The sequence below is a fragment of the Manacus vitellinus genome, unplaced genomic scaffold, assembly GCF_001715985.3.
Source record: "Manacus vitellinus isolate BGI_N305 unplaced genomic scaffold, ASM171598v3 scaffold_22_pilon, whole genome shotgun sequence".
Classification (NCBI taxonomy): Eukaryota; Metazoa; Chordata; class Aves; order Passeriformes; family Pipridae; genus Manacus; species Manacus vitellinus.
Window position 1 is genome coordinate 3,944,865 of NW_021939632.1, and position 25,752 is coordinate 3,970,616.

General features: G+C 40.2%; 1 protein-coding gene across 1 annotated transcript in view; it reads left to right on the forward strand.

Annotated features, from left to right (window-relative positions):
• The window catches only part of ADCY5 (adenylate cyclase 5), a 206,289-nt gene that overhangs the window by 100,340 nt on the left and 80,197 nt on the right, over positions 1 to 25,752 (forward strand). The window contains 2 exon segments of the mRNA XM_025895076.1: positions 19,912 to 20,061; positions 25,089 to 25,210. Of these exon segments, the coding sequence (XP_025750861.1) occupies positions 19,912 to 20,061; positions 25,089 to 25,210 (272 nt within the window).

Here is a 25,752-nt window from a genome sequence, read left to right on the forward strand (position 1 = left end):
GGAATGCCTTGTTCCTTTGCAGTCTGTACCAGAACATCGTCAGCATAAGAAAGGATCAAATCTTTCATGGAAGTGCATGGTAGCCACAGGGCTTGCTCCCTTTTTTGTCACTGTTTTTTTCTTTCTTTCTTTCTAACCTGTTCCCTCTATTAGTTCTCTGTAGTTGAGCACATGGACGTGCCAGTCATGCTTAGGCTGCAGTGCAGAGTCCTGACAATGCAGGAACTTGTGCTCTGGTTGATTTTTCAAAGGTGGAAGGATTGGCAGTGTCGACACAGCACAATGAGGTGGGTGCCTTGTTGCCCTTTGCCTTTAGTCTTCTAAAGTTACCAGCTCACCTGGACCCTGGCCTGTGTCTCCAGGTCCGGGAGGGGTTTCATGAAGCTAAATCAGGGATCAGGGCAAGCCACTCAGTGTCTGCAGCTGAATTCAGGGAGTCCCTGAGTCTGTGTGTGTGATGGGAATGCAGAAACTCAGTTGGGGTTGAAGTTGATGTGCTAAGCCATGGTTTAAAGCCCTGCTGACTGTAGCCCAGTGAGCTGTGATGTATGCACGTTGGAGAAGAGACTTGAAAAGGGCTTTCAGATTTGTTTTCTGCAAGTGCTAAACTTGATCAAGACTGGTAGCACAAACTGTAATAAAAGAGGGGACAGGGACATAAGAAATCCTTTGTGACAAGCCATGTAGTAGTAGGGAGAGATGATCTTCACCGGAGTGTATCAGAAGTATTTGTAAGATTATGTCTTGCAACTGTGGGTTCCGTGCATTTCCTCACCTCCCAGATCTTGTCATTTATGCAGGCACTCAGTTGTTGGGAACTGCATCCCCTCTTACTTTTATTGTTTTGTGTTTGTTTTTTTTTTTATTCATTTGAAGGTAGAGAATCAAAACAGAATTTGGGACCTCAAAATCTCTGCAACTGCAGGAGTTGGCACTTAATGGCAGCTTTGCCTCTAGTCGTGGCATCAAGTTACTTTTGAAGCCTTTGAAGTTAACAGGGCTGGAGGGAGAAAGTGTTGTGTTGCTTCTTTAAAAAGAAACATGCTTCAGTTATATTTGCAGCTGGGGTTTAGTGGCTGCGAATTAAAGCATGTTTTATTTGGCCTTTGTTTTTAGTGCACTTTTACCCGTTAGGGGCACTTGAAGCCAAGACACAGTTTGAGATGTAACTGGCTGCAGCACGTTAACATAGCCATCATGAGCCTCATCCTCTGTTTCTCTGCAGAGCTCACACTCAGGATTTGTGTCCCCCACAACACAAGTGTCCTGACATCCCTGGTTTACTCACCTGGGATCTCTTTGCATGTACTGGGTCTCTGCGCACAGGGCAACAAGCAGTTTGTGGCTGGCATTGTGGGTTGGAGTGCTCTGAAGTAAACTCTGTGTTGGCCCTTGAGACCTTGATTTCTAATCAGCTGAATTAAATTACTATGAATCTGATAAAGGCAAAGAAGCTCAGTTTAAAATGGTGCAGATAGGCACTTAATGTGATTTAATGTATATCTACATAGTTCATCTGCTTATCTGCACATCTGGCCTAAATACTTGTGCAAATCTGACCCATACCCTTTTCTTAACCATATTGGCATTGGAAGGAGAGAAGGTAGATTATGCAGTTAATAGGTTACAGCTTGTTTCCATGTTGATCTTGGAAGCATCAGCCATCCTGCATCGGGATGGTGCTGAGTAGAAGGAAAGGTGCTTGGAGGATAGTGGTGGGAGGACTGAGCAAAGTGCACTGCACTGATGGTTTATGGGTACTCTGACATGCAAAAATGTAGTAATCTTTCCAGGCATATGTTTGCTAGGCCCTGTGTGGTGGAATCTTTAGCAAACAACATCAAACTGGTGGCATGGGCACCAATAAATACTGAGCAGCACCTTTTTTTAGACCTTGCATTGTACTCCCTGCCTGATTATGAGTGGTACTCCATTTTGTGATTAACCTGCCACATCAGGTGGCTCAGTCAACTTGCTCGAGCAACAAGAAGATATGATAAATTTATTTTTTTAATTTATGTGTGTGATAGAAAGTTGTGTTTTGCAGTGATAACTTTTTAAAGTAGGGAAGGAAGGGACATGAGATATCTGTCCTAGTAATAAAATGAAGAGCTTTTTGTTTGGCAAGTGAGTTACAATCACCCCAGCTCAGACTGACTTTCTGGAGGCCAGTTTCGGCATTCCTTGAAATATTAACAGAATTATACATTACCTGTGAATTTCAGTGAATATAAAAGTGATCATTCTGATTCATAGTTCTTGGATATTGAAGACAAACTACTTTATGGTTTTACTGAGACCATGAAAAAGGACCAATGAGGTTCCTGCGTGTCCTCCACATACTTGCAGATGAAAAGCTCTGTCTCACACAGAACAGAAATAATTGGTTCTTTTTATGAAGTTGTTGCTCTTTAGATCACAATGGCTTTATTTCTCAGTATCTGAGGGTTTTGCAGCTGTCAGGTGTTTCCAGCCCTTCATGAGTTATGGACCTGGAATCACTTTCCCTTCTCAGAATTAATACAGTAAATGGCTAAGGCAAATTCTTTAACATTACTGACTTAAGTGGTGTAGCAAGAATATTTTGCTTAGTTCTTCCTGTGCAGTTACTGTCTCAAAGGCTGAGACAGAGAAGAAGACGGTGAATGCTTTTGTTAAAGTATTGGGTAGTCTGGTGCTTGAAAAATCTGTATGCAAATCCTGGCTTCACCACTGTTTTTTTCTGTGACCTTGGACAAATTATTTTCTTGTTCTGTACATATGAGACATGAGGGTACTATCTCATTTTTAAGCGTGGTGTAAAAATAGATCTTTAAGTACTTGAGGGGTCATGGAGGCAAGAAATGTCATCAACCAAAGGCATGCCATTTTATCACCATGCTTGTGCATTGCTGTAAAGAAAAAAATCTTGAAAGGGGAGAATTTTTCTCTATGTCTCCTAGTATTCCAAAAGCCCACTTTCAGCACCACTGTCTGAATCTGCCAAGCTTCTGGCATTGGGTACCTGAGTGGGATGTTGTCTTTTGGGTGGCAGGGCTTAGTTTTGCTTTTGCTGACTTCTGTAATTATCAGGACGCAGGTGGGAAAACTTGCAGCATTCATTTTTTCTGAGTGTTACCATGCCTTCTGCATGTGCTTGGCCTCTGTAACATTTTTTCCCCGTCTGACAATTTTCCCTCCGAATAAGAGCAGTAGGGAGTAAAAGATTTCTGTTTTACAAGGTATTTCCCTTGCTTCCCCTTGTGTTCTATGCTTAGGAAGACAGTGGCCTGCAGCGAATTCCCTGCAGCATCTGTGTTATTGCATACACATGCTTGTGACACTTTAATAGTAGCTGTCAGATAACATTAATGTATTGCTGCTACAAATAAATCAAGCAGGGCTACAAGCAAAGAAGTGAATGAGATAGGACAGTCTCGTCCATCACTATCAGACAAGGCCACCCTAAGTATTGTCTGCTCACTTCACTGGTGAAATTGTTGGCCGTATAAAGATGTGCTTGATGGGGACACCCAGTCCATAGCCAGAAGCCCTCCTTTCTGTGAATACCCAAAGGGCTCAGTTTGTCAGTTATTTAGAATAAGGAGAGGAAGCCTTCTGAAATATCCTTCAAGACCCTCTGCTCTTAAGTCCTGAGGATGGACCTTTTTTTGTGGGTCCCAACCTCATGGTTTCTATCAGGTGAGTCAGCATGATTGTTCTGCTAAACCCTGTGGCAGCAGAGGATATTGGTCAAAGACTGCACAGTTTGCATTGAACAGGCACTGATTGCCTGGCTCAGGTGGGTGGTCAGGTAGACCCTGAAGCCTGAAATCCCTGGCTGCCCTCCTGGCCCTCTTTCTAGGAAGTCTGTAGCTAGTGGAGCTAGCCACCAGAAGAAACAACTGAGTGAGGGAAAAGCAGTTACACTGAAATTCCTCCCACAAAATTATAGCCCTCATCTGTCAGTGTGCTACCACTTAAGGATCTCTGTTCTGTGGCTCTCTTTTTACTTTGGAGAAATTCATTAACTTGCCACTGATTATAAAAGGCTCTTTATTTGATAGTGCAGATGTTTCCAAACTCAGGAATGCAAACTCTGCCTGGAATACTGTCTTCCTCCTACTACTCTTGAAGATCCTGGAATTATCTCTTGCATTTAAACACTGTATTAGAAAATTGGCCAGTGGTAACTTGCTTACAGCTGAGATTGCAATATACTCAATGCACTGCCTCTGCAGGCTCTGCAGACACACTGGGAGGAGAGGTTTGGCATTTCAGAGCTGGCATAGTGTGGTTGGAAAATTGCTGTGTTAGTCCTCCCTCCATAACACTTGTTGACATAGTTTTATTGGGCTGTGATAGACTACAGGGAAATATAGATCATAAACTTAATGTATACCAGACCACTGCCTGGTTCCTGAAAAGCATTAAAGTGTCACTTTGAGTGACTCTCTGGTTCAGATGAGTTCTTTGCAAAACTGCTCAGAAAGTTTCAAGGATTTTTTTTTTTTTTTAAAGACAGAAAAAAAACTTCTTGCAGAAGCAGTTGCTTTTACTGTGTGAAGGTGGAAAATTATTTCTTGATGATCCAGCTGTAGAAAGAAGCATCACTACTTTTTTTTTTAATTTATACGTGATTGTCGTTTTCTTAAAATTCTCTCCGTGACAAGTCCTTTGTAGTTCCTTAAACTGGTGAAGGTTTTATTATGCTGAATTTGACAGGTTAATGATCAAGTAGGAAATAATTTAATGCTTGTTAGTGCATTTTCTGATGATACAAAATTAACTCTATCCTTTCTACAGCTAGAATCAGAAACTTAATCCAGAGTTTGGAGATAGGGCAGAGATTGTACCGGGTAAGTACCGAGAAGACTGGCTGAGGTCAGTGCTCTCTCCTCCCCTTGCATGTTGCATTTAGGATAGTAAAAGGAACACTAACCGTCATGCTGAAGAGTCAATACCAAAGTAATGGGATTTTGGAGGAATATTGTGTGGGTTATTAGAGTGATAGATTGGTCTAATGTAGGATTTCCTGAAGTATCTCTCTCTGAAGTCTCGGGATTGGAGACTTCTAGACTCTGTCTAGCAGAGGTGGTGATACGTGGTGGTTTGGGTGCTGGTTTGGAAGACTGAGCCTGTTTGAAGCAGACTGCTGCCCTTTATTTTGTTCAGTCATTAGTTTCCTTGCTGGCATGACTATGAAACCTTGGTTTGAATGGGAACCTCTGTGATATGGGCAGTCTGTGACAGTGTGATGAGGGAAGTGGCATGGACAGCAATGCTGACATGTCACTAATAATAATATCAAAAAGCAGTAAAGCAGTAAGAAGAGCAAAGGCATTTAGTCTACACTTCTGCTTATGATTTTGAGAGCAAAAGAACTCACAGCCTGTTTCCAATCCTTGTGCTCTGTGTATATATTTTAATAACTTATGTTTTTCCTGTCTGAACAGAGCAAAGCCTGGAGAACAAGCTGTTCTTCTGGAATCCTTTAGTTCATTTATTCCCAGTAGATTTCAGTGGGAAATAAAATCAACAGCCTCTCCTCTTCTGAACAGTGACCCTCACTGTGTTTGTTAATACCTCTCAATGCCTGTCTCCATCGAAACTCAGGATATAATTGCTCAACCAGAATATGCAGGGGAACAAAAACTACAATTTTCTGAGCTTTAAAAAAGTACATTAATTACATTTGATTTTGGATGCCCAAAGTAAATGCTTTACTGTAGAAGCAGCTCATTTGTTTAAACTCGTTTTAGAAATTTAACTTTTCATACAGATACTGAGTTTTAGCTCCTAAAAACACCTCATCAAAGCATCTCGATGAACCAGTGACAGCTATACACCTGAAAAATCTCTGAGTGTGTGGGCAGAAATGCCAAAAATTGATTTCCCTCTGGGGCCAGGAGAAAAAGGCAAATTTTTTTAATATTCTGGTTGAATTTGCATTTGACTCCCCTATCACTTCATGCTGCTTAAATGGATTAGTGGCTGAGTCCTGCAGCACAGGATCTGGAGAATATTTCTAATGCACATGCCTTGAAAGTGCACAAAATGACTTTAAATCAGGTGCTGAAGAGCAAGTAAAAATGGATTCTCTAATGCACAAAGTGAGAAAAGGAAGCAATAGTCAAACAAAAGACAGGAAGGACTGATTTACCAAACTAAATTTGGAAAGGGATCTGGTCTAATGAGATCTGGTGAGTAAAAGGTCTCTGATAAGTGCTAAAATCCTGATTGAATCTTAATCCTAGAGGTCTGGACTGTAAGTCCCTTTCTGTATACCTTGCCAAATAGAAAAGGGCTAGAATTATACTCAGGTGGGCAGAGAACAGTGTAGTTGAGGCCAGCAGATCAGAGCAGACTGTGATGGAAGGGGGAATGTGTGAAAAAAAGGGTTTTTTTAGAAACGTAATAGTTTTTTTAGAAGACAAACCTCCCTTTGAAAATTGTAAAAATTAGTGGGAATAACTTCAGTGATTACATAAATTCTGTTCTGTGTGAATAAAGTACTTGTGACAGTGTCAATATTTTATGGATCTTATCACAAACAGATTGACTACATGAGGTAAAATGTCAAGTCACAGCACAGTATAGAAGGAGCTTAGTTCCTTCATCAGTGGTGATCTCTGCACATTGAGCAGGTGTCAAATGTAGTTACTGAAAAATATTGTGGTTGTGTCCATGGTGTGTATTAAGGACAGAGGTGAGGGTGGTAGTCTGAGGCTACTGTCCACTTGCCTAAACCCTTTCTCATGTGTAGGGTAAGTTCCCACATTGTCCATCTCCTGTGTTGTGTCCTTTATCAGATATTCATCAGTTGGGTGTGGTAAAAATTGAAAGAGTTTAGAGGGACCAAAGATATTTATTTGCCTAGTGCTTGCTGGTGATGGATTATTGTATAAGGAACACTGGAGTACAGAAGTAGAAACCTGACATACTTAGGTGAGCAGAAATGTAGAGTTGCCTGTCTTTTTAATCATAAGATAGCATGAAGAAATGTGTGTTGTCTGTTTGATACAGCTGTTACAGACAGAGCAGCTGAAAAAGGGACTTGATGGAACACTTAGTGGATGAGATTTAACTGTAGCTGGGCTGAGGCAATTCTGCAGAGCAGGGAAAGGATTGGGATGCCATGGCATAGGTTATTCATCTCCCCTGAGAGAATTGCACCTTCTGTTAAAAGATGATTTTCAATGTCAGCAATCTTTGACTGCTTTCAGACGCTTTTAGGAATCAATGTACTTGAGCACATTTTCCATCTACATTCAGACCAAGGGCCAAACATTTTCTCCCTGAAGTGGAAGCTGTTCCTGCCAGGTGCACCTTTTGTTCCTTTGCTGCTGGAGCTGATGTTCGGCACTCAAACTGAGGAGCAGAGCTGAGAAGGCATGCTTGCAAAGAGGCACTTCATGATCAACCAAGTTGTTTTACTGTTCACTGTCAGCTACATTGACTCCAATTCTAGTGACTTTTAGATAGTATGTAGGACAGTGGACTTAGAACAATGTACACTTTAGGTCTGTCTTTTCTCTTCCCTTCACCCAAGAAATCACTCTGCTCACATTCCTTGAGTTAAAGAAAGGCATGGAAAGTAACCCAACTTTATTTTCCTGTTTCAATCTGCAATTCCCTCCCTTCTTGTGGATTCTAGCATTTTAATTCTTGTTGTTTAGAACTGATGTATGCATAGTTTGATGATATCTAGCATCTGACCCATATGTAGTGGTAGGAAATGGTGGGGAAGGTAAATGTGCTCCTTGGAGTCCAAGTCCTGGATATTCACTTTTATCAAATACATATTAAAAGTCCAATAAAATACAGTGCTGATTTTCCAACTAGTTTCTCTTTCAAAGGAGCACAGCTTGTTCTGAAGTAATTAAACAACCATTTGTAAGATAGTTCTTTCTGATCTGTGCAGTGCTGATAATCAAATATAGTAATTTTAAACTGTAAAAGTGATATATTAAGGGCAGATTGAATCTCCAAAGTTGGGCACTTATGCTTGGAAATGTGACACATTGCCTACTGAGCCTTGTTTGAAGCAGGTAAAGACTTGCCTGTGAGCTGATGCATATTATTCAGTATTTATGTGTTCACTGCATTCTCAATTCACTTCTCTGGTTTAAGGCAGTCTCAGGACAAATACAGTGTTTAGTACTTCCATTCTCTGACAGCAAGGGGTGGCAACAAAGACCATTTGGTTCTTTGCAAATCTGCCAGGTGAAGGGGCTATACATGTAATTTGTTATTGAGCAGAAGATATTTTTGAGGCAGAAAAAACAGTGCGGAAAAAGTAGTGGTTTGATTTCAGGTTCTGAAAGAAGGAAATATGTAATCATTCCAGAAAGCCATAACTTACCAGTCCTGGTATTCTGTTCTGATCTCTTCATCTCCATTTCCCTCTTCTGTCCCGTTTAGTTTGGGTTCTGCCTCTTCTGAGATTCCACTACACTCTCCCTTTTGTCTCTCTCTTTTTTGTTCTTTGATGTATTTTCCAAAACTACAAAGACATCATGAACTTTTCACTTAAATATAAATGCAGCAAGCAAACTGGTGGATAATAACCACCTGGGAAATTGCTGCACAGGCTCTGGTAATAACGAAAGCATCAGACAAGCTTAGCAGTGGTCAGTACTGTTTGTGATGCCTGGCATTATGCCAACAGCTTAGCATCAGATTGCTGAAATAGTTGGTTTTATCATTTGATTTCTGCTTAAAGTTTTTGAAATAGTTTCTTTAAAAGGAATAGGGTTTGGAGGTTTTTTCTTTCACAAGCAAAGAAGATATGTCTGAATCAGTGTAGTTTGTGTTTGATGTTCTCAAAGAGCAGTTGACTACTTTTAAAGACAGTCTTGTAGACCTCAGTGGATGAAGGAAGTCAGTGACAGAAATTACCCATTTAAGTCTTTTATCCTAGTCTGCTCTGTTTCTGTATTCCCCTGACTTTGCATTGCATATCTGGAATTGTGACTTTCACCATCCTTTTAGTTTTTCTTCTATTTTAACAGCTCTGCAGCAGGATGTGCCAGTCATCACTGTCAAGGACCACCTGCTTTACCTTTGAAGAGATTTCGCATATTTGCTTAGGACTGATTATCAGAAAGCACAAAGAAGTTTGCAATGAAATAACATCTTGGAGATATAATTAATCATTTTCTCTAGTTCTGTCTGTCTTAAGTTGATACAGTTAAACTGATAAGAATAAAGAACTGGTTCTAATATCTTTATCCTATCAAAAGGGGCTTAGGAGCTCCCTATTAGACTTAGGCTGACAAATGCAATCACATTGCAGTAGCACGGCAAAGAACCAGTCTATGATTTCAAGCCACAGTCATGGATCTTATCATACATACTGAAAGATTTTACTCTATTTTATACCACTTGTTTTTTTAAAAAATTGTTGTTATCTCTTGTTAAATTCTTTATTCATGTGGCTCTCACTTCTCACACAATAAAGGCAATAACTGTACGCGTTTTTCAGTAGACAGCAAAACCTCTCTCAGCTATGGTTTTCGTCTTTAAGCAATTATTTATTCAGTTATCTTCCACATTTGAAGTACTTTTCATAAACTCATTTTGTTTTGAAGTGTACTAATAAATCTCCTCATAATACAAGGGCTGATTTGTGAAAGGCTTACTAGGCAAGGCCAAATGCACAGGAACCGTATTCTTGGAAATGAAAAATCTAATGCTGTGACTAAATATTTAGGGAGTAATGCAACAGATAACGATGACAGGGAAAGAAGATTGCAAGGTAATTTGTTTATTGTCAGTATTGTCCAGTCGAGGAAAGTGTCTCTTTGGATCCTACATATAATATAAGAAAAGCAATTACTACTGTTCAGTGGCCTTTAGACTTCAACAGAATTGTGTTATCAGTTTTTGGTTATGACAATTTTTTAAGAGGCTAGGGGGAAATTAACTGCACAGTCCATGAGGTCTTTTAAGTCCTGTCTTGTCACGTTACAAAAAATTCTGAAAATAAGTACTCCCTGTTTTTTTCTGTCTGTCTTCCTCAGATGAGGTTACTTTAAATATTCATAATTTATTGTTTTTCAAAGTTCAATTCTGTGGTGTACAGTATCCTCCTGGGGAGGTTAGTATGATATTCAGTCTATTTTAAGTTCACCTCAGAAAACCTATTCAGCTGCATAATCTCAGTAATGATCTTTGGGAGAATAAAAGTACATGCTCAATTACAGGCTCAAAATTTTCCACTAGCAACAGAAATTTGGATTTAGTTTCTTTGTATCCTGCCCAATTCTCAGCTGACCAACCTTATTTCAATTGTCAGAGTTCAAAGACTCTTCCAAACTGTGCATCTGCAGCAAAGTGAGGTTGATTTGTTTTTCTGTTAAACAGTGCAATTTTTACAGTGTTGTAATTCCAATATTTTAGTATATTCATCTTACACATTTGACAGTGAGAAAAAGCAGATTTAAGATTCCAGTCAAAATATCCTTTGGCTATAGAATATCTTGATTCAAGAATCCATCTTCCTGTCATTCCATAATGCTTACAGAAATTAATGATGTGGTCTCGTGTTGGATAATATTTTCCATACATAAGCCTCCAAAGTTTACCTTGAAATGTTTTCCTTCAGATACTGCAAAGCAGTTAAAACTGTGCCTTGTAAAGTATGCTTGGAAAAGCTCAAGTAGTAGCAAGTAACCAAATTGTTGAAGCTGTCAGAACAGAATGAGGTTCATCTTGGCTAATTTAACAATAGTCGTTCGGTTTGATCCTGGAATTATGAGGCCGTGTGTTTGTGTGTGTGTTTGGGGGGAGGACAGAACTGGGGAGCTGAGAAAGAAGTCCAGGGTGGATAATAACAAGATTTACTGTATAAGAAGGCAGAATGGAAGACACATGATGAGGGCAGTAGTGCAGCTCCAAAGGCACAGAGAAGAGGGGTTGTGTACAGTGGAATAAAGGCAGGCTAAGTTGTGTTGTGTAATTTGTATTATAAACAGAGCCGGTCGTAACCATGGTCATTGGGTTCTCTTACACTTGTCTTTATAAACAGTTCTGAAGAGTCTTTTAGAACTTCTCTATAAAATCTTTATTACATTACTGTAGACCTTTGAAATTCAGTATGACAAAGCTGAAGGCCAAGCAATGTGCCTTCAAGCTGATCATTGTGCTCAGTTAAAATTTGGTTGGGAATTTGCCCACTGAGTTTTTGTGTTGTTGAAGCCAAATCTGTTTTAGAGATCAGTATTCTCAGCTGCTCAAGCAGCCAGACCATGAGACATGATAACGAATCTCAGACTTGTATGCAACCTCTCTCATGCAGAGGTAAGCCTAGTTTACTGTAACAGCTGGCAAAAGCACACATCAGCCTTTAAAGGAGAGTATTCAGTTGTGATCCAGCCAGACCCCTTGACTTGTATGTTAGTGGTGGATGACATACACAATCCCTGCTATCTGCTATGAATGCTGCTCCTTCACCTCATGTGGTACAAACCACTGCTTCAGTTCAAGAGTTCAAACTTTGATGGTGGTGCTTGGCAAATTTTGTTTATTAAAAATATATGTTGGGATAGGGATGTTAATAGGAAAGAGCAGAGCTTGTGGGCAAGCTGCCCCATCTTGATTTGAAATCCAGCAACAGAAGAAGAAAGGATGTCTTTAAATCAAAACCAAAATATCCATCTGTATTCCATTCTTTTTCCAATTTTACATTTCTTCCCACACAAACAAACAAAACCAGCCTAACTCACCACCTCCCAAAAACACACATTCTAAATGCTTGGGAAATAGCAATTTTTATATCTTACAGACCATATTTAGGGCACTCATTTCTGCCTGCTGAGCAATTGGAGAATGTTCTTTTTTCCCAGATAAATAAGACTTTCATGTAACTACACAAATATTTTTGTTTTCCCAGTGACCTGGAGGTGACGCCTGTGCTTAAAAATGATGATGGAAGATAAGGGGTGATGCCTGTATCTGAATCCAGAGCTTCCAGAAATATTCCCAGAAACACTAAGGACGAGGGTTCACTGTGATGGGGACGAGTAGAGGGGTGTTCATCTTCATGATTTTGCTTACTTAGCACAGACATTTTTCTCTCATAGCCATTGAATGCAACCACAGGTCTTGGGAACGTGCTTCTCTGTGAAGTGTGTTTGTTGGCAGTGTGTAAGATGTTGGGAAAGGCAGAGCACCCCTTGACAGGAGCATAGGGAGGGGAGGTAGTGGAGCCATGGAGGTGACTGTAAAGAAGTGGGATCCTGCAAGACAGGCTTCAGAGGTCTCTTCTCCTGAGGTTGCATGGTTGGTGTGGCTGCCAGGCACAACCCATTCCAAAGGGAAAGTAAACAAGATCTTGCTCCCTCCATGGCTCAAATCAACTTATGTATTTGCTTGTTGAGTTAATTGATGTATATTAAATGGAGTTTCATGCGTGTTTCAGTGTAGTGGACTAATTTTAAGAGAGCCAGATAGAAAACCTAAGCATTTGTCTTCCCTCGCATCTCTTCCATCAGGTAGGGAAATAAGTAGGATATAAAAGATGAATCAAGCACATTTTTCAACTTTTCTCCTCATTGATTACAGCTTCCTTTAGCTTCAGTGGCATTGTGGTGATTCTGGATAACCAGACATCTTAATCCAACTTCTATTTGATTACAATACTTTCTTTTAACATCTATTGTATCTTCTTATCTGAACAGCTTCTCCTGCTCGGGAGCACAGGAACAAGTGGGACTGGCACGAAAACAGCTCAAACTCAAATGTGAATACAATCATTTGCCGAACAACTGATTTTACTGAAATATCAGAGCTTTGCTTAGTTTTTTTAACTAAAGTAATTGTCTAAGTTGCCTAAGCTATCATGCATCTGGGCAAATTTTGAAGAGTTGTCGAAATTGTCTTGACATATTTTGTTGTGAAGATCTTTACCCAACAACAGCTGTGAGTCATGCACAGAAAGTTTAGGAATTTTCATCCACTTCCATGTCCTCAAAGAGATTTACCTAATGTTTGAAGTCCTAGTTGAAGAGCTTTTGTTTCAGTAAGATTGTATTTGGTTGCTGAAGTCTTTGTCACAGAGGTACCTCCGTGGATCAGAAATAAACACACTTCCAGGGAGATGAATTCACTCATGGTACAAATGCATTTTCACTAGGGTCAGGTTAAGGGAGCTGGAGTGTTAAAAAGTTGAAAATACTGCACAGTATTGCTCATGAGATTTGTATCAATCTCAGTCCTCCGGTTCTATCATGTTGTTTCTTCTAGAGGCTGCCACAGCAGATTTGTAATGGGACAAACGTGCACCTTGTGCTCAGCTCTCTGTGCTGAGGAGAAGCATCTGGCTGGTGTTCCTTCTCTTAAGAAGCCACTGGATTTGAAGGAGGCAGCCTGGTTACAAAGACTTAGGTGATAATTTAATTAATAAAGCAGGGGTTGAATTGTTAACAGGGGAAAGGAAAGGGGAAGTGTCCCTGTTTCAGTGGAAGAAACCTTCCTCTGAGTTGTTTCAGGGTCTCACTCTTGCACCCAAGGACCACAGGGTGTTTCCCCTGGAGTGGCAGCTTCCCATGTTAGCCATGGGCTGTCAGCTTGCTTCACCCGACTCATCATCAAGGATCTTCACATGAAACCAGTGCTGATTAGTAGCTCATAAAGTATGTTAAGTGTGAAGATAAAGAGAAACTTGATTGCCACAGAGATTTGGTGACAATGGATGACAGACTCGAGAGTCTCCTTCCTGCTGTTTTATTGCTAGTGAAGGGCAGCACTTCCTCCTCACCAGCATGTGCCACCATACCGAGGATGCTTTGCTGGGATCATGATAATGTTCCAGGAAATTTTAGACCTAGAAGTACTTCTTTTAGCTGATGTTACGCCAAGATTTGGTTAGGACAGTACATTCTCCTCTTCTTAATCTTATCGGTCAGTAATGAAAGAAAATAAGATCGCCCTGAAGTCCCAGCAGAAAAATTAAGTAATGAAACAGTGTTAGGGAGTAGAATTTATCCATTTGTTGTAGGATTTTTTTCCTGTTGAGAAGCTTGCTAAAAATATATCTGTGTTGGTAATGTTTTGTTCTTGAATAAAAACAGGATTTAAAAGTTTTAATTATTTAACTGTGTCTCAGGGAAGCATTTAAACTTTGGGCACTGGCTTCAGTAGCACTGCTCATGTGTGTAAAGTACACTTAGAGAAGCCTTTGGAAGGTAGTGGTTGTAGCTGATTTTCTGTTCTGCTCAAGATCCAGGTAGTGATTGCTGTACAGCAGTACCAGAATGGAGAGAGAAAGCATCATATAGCAACTTCAGAAAATTTGTTCTTAGACTGGTTTATTGCTGTAATCTTTTGATGTTGCAGTTATTTCTCAATACTCAGTAAAAGTACTTGTCACATTTAAAATTGAAACCTTCTTTACTGGCCAAGCACTGGGAGAAGACCATATGACTTTAACTGTTCAATTATCTTTCTGGCATAATCTACAAGTTTTCACTGTCTTAGTACTCTGCTGGTTGTAGCTCTGGGAAATGAAAGATGTTGTATATACAGCACAAATACATGAGTAATTTGATCTTGGAGCCAGCTGATGTTGTCTTTTGTTTTAATTTTCATTATGCCTTTGGCAGTGTAGCTGCTCCAATTTTTTTATTAGACAGTAGTATATAGAGAGGCAATAGAGGGTTAATTGCTATTTAGGGAAAGTGTTTAAAAAACAGCAGCAGCTATACCTTCTAACAACAACAATTTCTCATAATGTTTATGCTTTTTATCTTTAGAATTTAGAATTACTTCCAATTCATGATTGCATATACAGGTGCAGTAGAAATATCTTGGTAGTTAGAGCTTTTGTAGTCATCATATTTTTGTTCTTACATTGTTTCAGGTGAGTATTCAAGATTTTATAATGATTTTTCAAGGTTAAAAAAGGAACTCTAAAAAGTAAAGCTAATTCACACTCTGGAAGTAAGGGATACCTGGTTTGTTGTTTGCTGCAGATTGTTTTGCATGACTTTTGAATCTCCATGTATGTGCTTTATTTCTCCTTGTGACAGTTTTACAGGCCCACAGTAAAAGCTTAAAACATAATTGTTTTCAAAATAGGACTTCATGAAAAAATCAAAACAATATTTTGATTTAAATGAAAAATAAATAGGAAAACAAAATACTGACTAGTGGTGATGGAAACTAGAGGGAATAGCCTAATGCTGTGATCTCAGAGCAGAAATAAGGCTGACTCTCTACAAGAGAAGTGGACCAGCGCAGAGTAACTTGGCAAAACACAGAACCTGGGATTTTTATAATAAGCAGTGATATTGCAAGGAATATGGTCCACCTTCCCATGTCAGTAGCCAGCTTTGTTTGCTCTGGCAGAGGTAGGGAACTAACAAAATTTATCTTGATGCTATTTCCCCTAAGCAAATTGTTGTCTCTTAATTACATATTGAATAGCATCTGGTGTTTGAAGAATTATCGAATAGAAACACAGCAGGGAGAAGTGTGGCAATATTGATGCAAGCTGATACTTTTTCTGGTTGTGGTGGTTTGGAGGCACTGCCCTGAACTGAGACATCCTACTTCTTCCTCAGCCTGGCCTGAGGTGCCCAAAACATCAATTTTGTAACGATGATGTCAGGCCAAATTTAGCACTCAATTTTGATTTTGTAATACCAGGTTTTCATAACTCCTAGAACACGTGGAACTAAACTGTTTCCATCTCTTTATTCCCTTCAGTCACTAAGGGAAAAAATATTGAAAACAGTTTCCTGCGGGAAATTCAACAAAAGCGTTGCAGTGCTCTGTTTGTGCGATGAAATCAAAGTGACTGCAAACTGTCTGGTCTGTTTTGTTGTCTGAGATTGAGTGATCTATTATTTCACTGGAAATAAGGAGTCACCGTGGTTTTTGAAAACCTCTCCTAGTACATAGCTTTTCCTTAGGTACTGAATCACCTTTAAAGTACTCTGCCTTGGTAACCCCAGGAGAACAGCATTTCTCTGCCTCACACAGGTGATGTAAGAGTGAATGTGTTAGTTTATGAAATACTCATATATGGCAATACTGCAGGCAGGTTTAATAGCTTATCTAGGAGCTATACGTATGTTAAATGGTCTTTTATAAACTATTATTTTTCAAAATCAGAAGGGTAGGAATCTTCTTACTCTAAGTCTCTAGCTAGTCAGGGGAAGGAAATCAACTACAAAACAGATCATTCTATCTTTCCATTGCCTTGAACAGCTCTTCAAGCACAGATTGTCTGAAATAGGTGCCATAATATGTTTTTACTTTTCAGACCATGGAGCTTAGAGAATCAGTTTTTTAGTATCTACATCATCTCTTTCCTCCTGGGACTGAAGCTGGTTACCATAGCAAAATGGCAAGGAAGCTGCTAAGCAAGTAGTACCATTTGGCAAATAGGGTATAAATTTATTTTATTAAGAGAGAGGACTGTGAAAAATAACTTAGTGGTGTTAGATTTTTTTGTTTGGTTTTTGTGGGTTTTTTTTTTGCTTTATTGTGTTTTAAAATACCACTGTAGAAAATGATTGTGAACATATATTAAACAAAATGCTCTTGCTCACTAACAAGGGTGGCTACAAATAGTAGGAACTTCAGTTTTAAATCTCTGCAGCTCTTTGATACTTTCACAGAAAAGTTACACAGTAACACAAAAATTACACAGTAATTTCCCTCCTTATGTTTCCTGGTGTTGCAAAGATGCCATACTGTGAATTAAATGAGCTTCAGCTTAACAGAAAAAATGCAAATACCTGTCCCCTGCTACTTAAAAATGACATTGCAATACAGCTTTAGTTCCCATTTGAGGAAGCCTGGTCATCCAAGTCTGTCTTGGAAATCAGTCTGTGAAGTCCCTTGGGTTTGGGTAAAGTGACCTCAGCAAATGTGGAAAAGTTACTGCTTTGTGTTCCAAAAATGTTATCGTTGATGTCAAGTCTGATGATGTTATTTGTACTCCCCGTTGATGATGTTGGTCACTGTACAATGTGAATCACGTGCCTTGAACAGTACAGCTTGGCTTTTTAAGGCATCATCCCAGCAACAGTATCGTTGTGGGTGGACTCCAGTTTGTTGGCACAATACCAATTTTTGGAGACAGACCAAGGAAGAGCTTGTTTTCAGGACTGAGGTGTTCCTCTTTACTGCTGGGTTAACTCTTGATATGTTGCCTGTCATCTTTACCACCTGTTCTTGGTGCAAGACTTGAGTTACCATTTTGAGGAGTTTCTTTTGGGTTTGTGCTAGTGCCTGTAAGTGAAATGAAGTCTCAGAGTCTTGGAATTAAAGCAGAAAACTGCTTATATCCCTTTCCCATGTGCTCAGGATATTACCTCAAGAGTTAGAGTTCAGGTCTCTCATTTGATTGAAATATGCTGAGAACTCGTTCTGGGTGTGAAGGGAAGTCAGGATTGTTATCACCTTGGCCACACCCAGTCCTGCAACTTATGTCATCATTTGGTTTGCCTTGGTGAAGAAAGGACATACTTTGCCATGAATGCTACATAGTTACAGAATATCATGAATATCATCGCTGACTTTTACTGAAGTTATAGAAGTGAACACAAATCTACCCGTTCCAATTACATGCAAAACAAATATTGTTAACTGTTCTGAACAGAAGCTCTTTAACAGCTCTCTATAGATAGAGAGATGCATTTTCCTGCTGTTTTATATGCCCTGTCAAATTTTTTTCTTACTGCACATCTGAATAGCTCCAATGGAGAGAGTCTGGGAATCTTGCTGTAATCTGGGTATGCAAAAGATGCTGTTTAGTTTTAACACCTTTGAGCCCATGTTAACCATATTTAGCTTGTAGAAGTGCTGTTCACTGGCTGAGAGTGTCAATCAGTGTATCCGTGGAGTGGGAATCAAGAGTAACTCCTAGGAAAACCCTGTTCTGACTCCCTTTTTAAGCTGTTTCTTCATTATAATAAGTACTGATATGTTTTTTATCCAGTGGGGGATTTTTCATCTTTAAAAATTGTCATTATTAGCAAAAAATTACCATCAAATGCCATGGATGCAGCAGTGAGTTAGGGTAACTGGGCAGGATCTGGGTGGGGGTTGACTGGTGTCTGAACAGCTTGAGGGGAGAGATGGAGGACCTTGAATCTGGCAGGATTTAGCTAGTCTCAGAAAGAACTGAGTGAGAATATAATAGTGAAGGGAGTGTGTGAGTTTAGGATCAGGACTTATTTTATATCCATGTGTATGACCTGTGTCTTCAAAAGCCCCGTCTCTGTGCGAACTGTGGGCTCTGGAAGGAGGGAGCAGTCTGTAGGGGTTGAGAATAATATCCTCCTTGAAAACCAGTTATCTGCAAATACATAAACCTGCCATTGGTGATAATCACCTGTGGGTGTCTGTAACCTGCAGGTTATTGTACTGTGTAGTGTGGTACCCAGGTGCGGGAACTCACTGCAGGGACGTAACCCAAAATACAGCACTTGGATTTAGGAGCTTGGGAAGTTGGAGTGTTGCCATCTACTGGCAGCCATCCACAGAGAGATGTCCCTCGTCTGGCTATAGTTTAAAGTGTTGCTTATTTTGAGCTGAAAGGTGATGTTAGTCTGTTTTAAGTCAGAGTTGTTAATAAAAGAATTGTCGCTGTCCTTAGCATGTGGATGTAGTCCAAGAGTTAGAGTAATCCCAGCCAGACTTTTTGGAGAGGTTGGTGCTCTTGGGATGCGGGTCCATGTTTGAGATGGGGGCAGCTCCTCTCTCCTGCACAGTGTTGGTTTGGGGAATCCTGAGCACCTCCTGTGAGCTCAGGACTTGAGGGGTGCTCTGCAGCTCTCCCGCCCTTCAGATCCTGGCTCTGTATTTTCAGGGAATGGGCTGGTCTGGAAACTACTTTTTTTTTATTCTGCAAGTAAAAAAGTAATAAAGGCAAAGGATATATTTGGACTCATTAGGGAATAGACCAAATATCTGTATTATTAAAAATATTGCGGGTCTGACAGTCTTTCCCCCTAGAAGAGATGAGAGGTGCTTCAAATAAATCTGCCCTCAAAGGGAGATACAATACAGCTTGTGTGGGTCTCAAAAAGTCATACTGTGACTGACCTCTGTCAAGGGAATTGTTTACATTATGCCATCAGAAGTGGTTTTGAACATTTTGCTTCTACCAAATGTCACCAATGGGGATGAATATTTTTTTCCTTTTTACTAAAAAATAGTTGGGAAACAAAAGATTGCAACACAAGTTTTCAGCAAAAGTTATGTGACTGCTTCCTTACTAAACATAACCCACATGGGAACAGAAAAATGATGTAGCTTTTCCTTCTTGCTTGTCCAGCTTAAGTATGCTTCAGACTTAACACCTCTTTCTGTACTCATGTTCACAGAAATGTAAAAAGCTTATTTTTTTATCTAGTACATTAAAATTTTGAGTTGGAACGAGATTAAAAATACTACTTCAGTTGCTCTTAAACCTTGAGAATAGCAGCACTTTACCTTCAGTATTTTAAGCACTATTTCAAAATAAAGGTTTAGTGTACCTTTGATATGTTTTTGAGCCACATTTGTAGGTACACAGACATGGAAATATTTGTGTTCCTTTGTCAGATGTGTCAGCACAAGTCATAGGTGACTTTTAGTGGCAGATCAATGATGCATTTTAAATAGATTTGTGTCACAGTAGTTCCAAGATAATGGATAACCAAAAGCAAGATTACAGAAGTACCAGAGGAATTGTATTTTTTATCAGTGAAGTAATATACAGTGTTAAGAACATATATTTGAGGCCATATATGGAAATTTTATGTTTTAAAGATTAGAGAGGTAAAATACACTGGAATTAAGAGTTTGAAATTTAAATGCGTCTTGGATTAAGGAGTCATGGAAGGGGCTGGGTTCTGGCTAGTGTTTTGTTACCAATGGCAGTTTTCCAAAGTGTAACCAAGTATTTCCCCCCCCTTTTTTTTTTTGTTGCAGCTGGTCTCCAATGTTCTCATCTTCTCCTGTACAAACATTGTAGGCGTGTGTACCCACTACCCAGCAGAGGTGTCCCAAAGACAGGCTTTCCAGGAGACCAGGGAATGCATACAAGCCAGGCTGCATTCTCAAAGGGAAAACCAGCAGCAGGTAAGAGCAACAATTGGAAATAAAAAATGAAGTTGTTGAAACAGAATTAGCATGCAAATTGTTCCCGTAGGGTGGGATTTGCAGGCTTCTTGCTTGCTGAGTAATCCAAGCAAGAATAGGGTGATGGTAGAGGACAGGATTTTTAAAGGTTTGAAAGAGAGCTCAAGGGCATAGTTCTTCCCCAATACCTTGATGGACTTTTCCAGAGGCATCGGCGTATCCTGTAGTATGTGCTCAGTGGGTTAAAATTACACAGCACACAAAGTGTCTGCGTAGTTTTTTTGCACCCATCACTGAAGACGTGTTGAATGCAGATGTAACACACAGGCTTTGGACTGACCTTCTCTGTAAGGTCAAAGCATGGTGTGATTGTCAACAAAGCCACTGCCAACAGGTAGCTGTGAGTCAGGTTTCAGAAGCGAAAGGTAAAAATTGGTGCACAGAACATATTGTTCCTTGATGGCTCCAAAGAGGGTCCTCTTCCTGCATTTCCCAAAGGTTCCTATCTGGTTACACCCTTCTGTATACCTTATTGGCCTCAAATGAATTGTGTTTGTTCAAAGAGTAAGATTCATCACCAACTTCATTGGTTTTTTGCTGTAGAAAGACCTCTTGGTGCCAGCATACAGCTTAGTCATCAAGGGTGCTGAAGGTATCTGCTACCCTAAATCATTTGTGGGTTCTCTTGCAGTGAGTCTCTCGTGTCCTCAGAGTTAGACAAAAAAGAAGTTTTGGGGCAGCTTAACTATTCCCTTGCTAACACACATCTCTGCCCTGCAGTACGTCTCATAGTGGTCAGTTCAGTGCAATTTAAAATTAATTATGAAACGGGATTTCCACTCATCCCTTGGGAGATATCTCAGAGCTTGGTTGTGGGTTTGGGGAGAGGTCAAGGGAATGAATCAGCTGGAGAGTCTTTGAATCTCTGTGGCAACGCAGCTTAATTTTCCTTCATGTCTCAGCCCATCTGTATCTATGGATTTGACTTTTGGCAGTGTTTCATGAGGTACCTCTGACTGATACACTTGCTGTTAAATCCTTACTGAAAAATAATGAGTACACATGCTTTATTTTGATAGTTTATGTATGAAAAATGAGATTCACACTCAAGACTCCTTTTTCCTTTGCAACAAATGCAGTCTCAGAAAAATGAGACAAGCATCCACTCCTCCTTCCACACCTTGGAATGAGGAAAGGACTGAGCCGAGAGAATATGCCACTTTACTTATTGATTACAGCTCTGTCTTCCCTGCTGACAGACTGCCTTAGCAGCATGGCTCAAATGCTTGGGCTGTTCTGGATTTAGGAGCTTCTGTCTCTGAAGCCCTGACAAATGCCCTCACTTAATGCCTTTTTCTTCTCCCCCTCCTGAGAAAGTACTATACCATACAAAAGAAAGCCAGGACATCAAAAAAACATGGGTCAAATCCAGTCCCTGACAAGCACTCTCCAGTCCTTCCAGCAGTAACTCTGGGTCCTGGCAGCTGGGGACTCCTAATGAGATTATTTGCTGCCACAGCCTGAACTGACATTGATCTCCAGGTTCAGTTCAGATGCATCTCTATGCATAATGCACTGAGATAATCATGAGGGGACAGCAGACACAAATAAGGGCAGCTCAGCCCATACCTGGGAGAGCCAGTCTCCAAACAGGGGTGGAGGAAAACAGAACTGCACATCCCAGCACTGTTACAGTTGCTTGTCATTTTCTGGAGATCTGATGGTGCTCCTCTGTGCTGTTCTCTATTAAAGGCAGTCAGATTTTCTCGGGTAAATGAATGTGTATTTTCCTTTATCAAGTGTCTACCAGCACCTAAAATTAGCCAGAAAGTAAATAAAAAATCCAGAATGTCCAGTGCAGAAGAGAGATGACTTGTGATTTCATTACTTAGATAACCTAGGGCACAGCCATAGCAAGAATCACTGTTGCTTGCCCAGAGTTCTTCACAATCTGTAGTAAGCAAATACTTAGCATTTAGGTAAAAGATGGGTTATTGGGACTGCAGAGCCTTATTTCTAGCATTGCTTGTCTTTTGACTTAGAAAAGTTATCTCTTTTTATTTCATCTCCACATCAGTTGTGGTAAAAAGTAACTGTTACTAAACCTGAATACAAATGGATAGTCTTAAGATACTAAATATTTGTAGTGATTTGAGGTCATCTTGGGAGAGTATGACATAAACATTTAAAATTCCTGGGTAGTGCAGGGTTGTTGTAGGGATCTGTGTGCCCGGGTACACATATATCTGTGTGTATGTGTGTAAACAGTAGGTCTGTGTTGTACCCTTTCATCTGTGCCCGTTCTTGAGACTACTGCTCCTTGGGATGCATATGTTTAATGTATAATTCAGTAGAACTATACTTGCATGTTATTTTGAAGTTAGAGTTATATACGAATTTGCTCTTGCTTTTTTATCAGGTCAGAATGCTGCCTTGTTAAACTTATAGAACAACAGTCCTAGTCACCTCATTGTTGCATAATAAGTGATTTTATAGGAAAGCTGCAGTACTTTCTAGTCATTGTACCAAAATGAAAATTGTACTCTAGTGGAGACTTTAATTTCTGTGCTCCATTTGAAATAAAACAGGGATTTTGTTGTTTTGAGGGTCTTTTAACACGGCTTGTGCTTTACAAATGCACTTGTTACAGCCTTCTCCTGTTATCTTCAGAGGTTATTTTCAGTGATTGTGATGCTCCAAACAGAATAAAGATAATGCTCAGCTCTGTAACGTGGCTCAGCTTCCTAATTAGTCACTGCATGAAAGGATGTTGTGCTACATGCATTTGTTTCACCTGATAAGCCTATCTTATTCCCTGATTATTATTTCAGAGAGGTGTTAGTTCAGCTCCTGGAGATCTCAAGTGTCTTGAAAATACTGGGGATTTAATCTGGCAAGTGCCTGTGGTGTCAGGAAGAATGGGAGTGGGGGCTCTCAAGCAGAAGTTACTCAGAAATGTATGTGAAAATCTCTTGGAGTGCTAGTAACAGGCACTCCTGAATGTGTCCCTGTTTTGAAAGCAACTAAATCCTCCATGCTCGTGCGCTTACAAGGAATGTTTCAAACCTGAGGGTGCCCCTGAACCTCCCATAAAGCTCCAAGTTATTTAGAGGATGTGTAAAATCACACATAAAAAAGCAGCTTTCACACATTTGAGGATGCCTATTAGAATATGCAAATGACAGCAGTATATACACAATTTACTCTAGAAAGCATACAAATATGTTGTGCTTTTCTGCTCAAGAAGTGTGCTAATAGCTGACAGAAGCCTAAGGACACGTGCATGATTCATAATCTTTCGTAAAAAAAAAAAGGTGGGTATGTAAGTGATAGCTCCTGCAGTATGTTAGAGAAGGTGAGAGTACTTTGAAAAACAAGTATCTTATCAGGACTGCTGCAGTTTTGAGCAGAGATAGAAATCCTTCCACACATCTTCTGTTTTATTACTGTGTCTTCAGAGACTGGAGGCAAGAATCCATCTCTTTAAGGTACACACTGAAGAGGAAAAATAAGGAAATACTGGGCAGTGCTGCAGACTATAAAATGTCTGAGTGCATGCTGAGCACATTTTCAGTGAATTCATCTTCCTCTGGTTCCCCCAGGGTTCCTCTCTCTCCTTAGAGGAAGAAATAAATGGGGAACTTTCAGATAAAACTAGGAATCGGAAACCAGAAATATGCCTACAACTGTAGTATGGGCAAGTGGTTTGGCGATGTGAGTAATTAGGATGGGATTGCTGACCCCTCTGAGTCAGGGCTGCATTTGAGCCCTGCTGCTCCCTGTGCTGTTGAGAATTAATGAGCTGTTAGATAAGGTTAGGGACCTTCGTTTGCTCCACATTCTGTCTGTGTCTTCAGGAAGGAAGGCCCTTTTCTTCCCTCTGCTCACTGTAGATAAAGAAAAATAATGACAAAAATGGCACAGGTTTATGGGATTCTTCAGCTATTCCAGTGCACTGCCTGCAGGTTGGACCACAGTGGAGCTGATCCCAGAGGAGGTGCTCCCCACCTTCTTAAGCCATAGCAAAAACTTCTTTTGGACTGTAAGGGGAGTGACTGAGAACAGAATGAAGCTCTGGGCAGAATTCTCAGGTGTGATTCCTGAAACACACAAATACATCCCTGGGGCACAAATTACCTGCAGGTTTAAATTCTGTAACTTCTGTGTGAAATAGACAACAATTTAGAATAATAATGAGCACTTGCTTTTGTGTGAGTTTTTAGGAAAATCACCATAGTTTTTGTCATTTTTGCAAACTATACGGAACAGTTTGCAAAATAATGTTACAGAAGTCACATTAAAGCTATTATCAATAAATAAAAGTGCTAAGTGAGTGGCAAGGAGAGCCACAACTTGTTGATGACAAGGGTGATAATTGAATATAGTCTCATAGGTGAGTGGTTGGGTTTACAGGTCTTGATGCATTTGGGCACTAATAGTAGTTTTAAGCATAAAAGTATAATGCTGCTTTGTAGAGTTGGGCTAACTCTTCATGATAGTTTTATCAGGGCATTCCTATGACTTTTTAGCTGCTAAGAGCAGGTTTGTGCCTGCTGGGGGAATGTGCTTAGACGATTAGATAAGCAAGGAAGGAATTTTAAATGGTGCCCAAGGGTGTTGGGGTATCATTCCTCTGTTAGGTGAAGAACTTCGTGGTGGTGTGCAGAGGCTGTGTGGGAGGTCGGACAGTACCATTTATCAGAGTCCTTCCAAGAATGGTGAATAGACACTTTTAGAGTTGCGTGGTTCCTTCATTTGCAAGAACTGGCAACCATGAATCGTAAGCTCAGTGCATCTGGAATGAAAAATAATTTTTCTTCTAAAATCATTCAATTCTTCTTGCGGAGTTGGGACAGAATTGCATATGACTGGTTAGGGGATCATCTGAAGGGTTTATGGAGACCATTTTGGTTGGTTGTTCTCATCTCCCACCAAACTGATGACTCACTTCTCCCCAGTAAGGAACAAAGTGTGTTTGTTAACTGGGCAGCAGGTGTTTTAATTGGTTCATCTGTCTGACTCCACAGGAGCGTCTCCTGCTCTCTGTACTTCCTCGACATGTTGCCATGGAGATGAAAGCTGACATTAATGCCAAACAGGAAGACATGATGTTTCATAAGATCTACATCCAGAAGCATGACAATGTCAGGTAAGAACAGCAGCCCATCTCCCAGCCATGGGGCAGGAGGGACCCTCCCAGTGCTTGGCACTTAACATCCAGGGACAAAGATGACCGTGACAAACAAACCAAAATAAGCGTAAAGACTCTAAAGTGTCACTAGTTGACTTTTGAATGTTTGTTTATAGGACAGTAGGAGGATTGCCACATTCCTGCAATGTCTTCTTTTGGGAAACAGCTTTGACTGGTTTCTTTTATTAAATTTTCCTTTCCGTTTTCCTTTTCTGGAGTGAGTGTTGGTGGTTTTGAGAAGGTGATATGTTTGGGTTCAGTTATTTTTTGACAGTTATAGGCACCTTTCTGATAAGACCTGATGGAATGCAAGTCAAAGACTGGGAGCACTTTCTGCAGGGTGGATTGTAGATCACGGCTAAGGTTAGGATCTTCTGCAGTGGCTTCTGCCAGTTTGGAATTACAAGCAGAGGGTCAATTAGTGACAGCCTTTGGCAGCTTCCAGTCAGCCAGTGATGTGTTGCTCCTCAGTCTACCTGGATGAGAAGGACAATGTGATG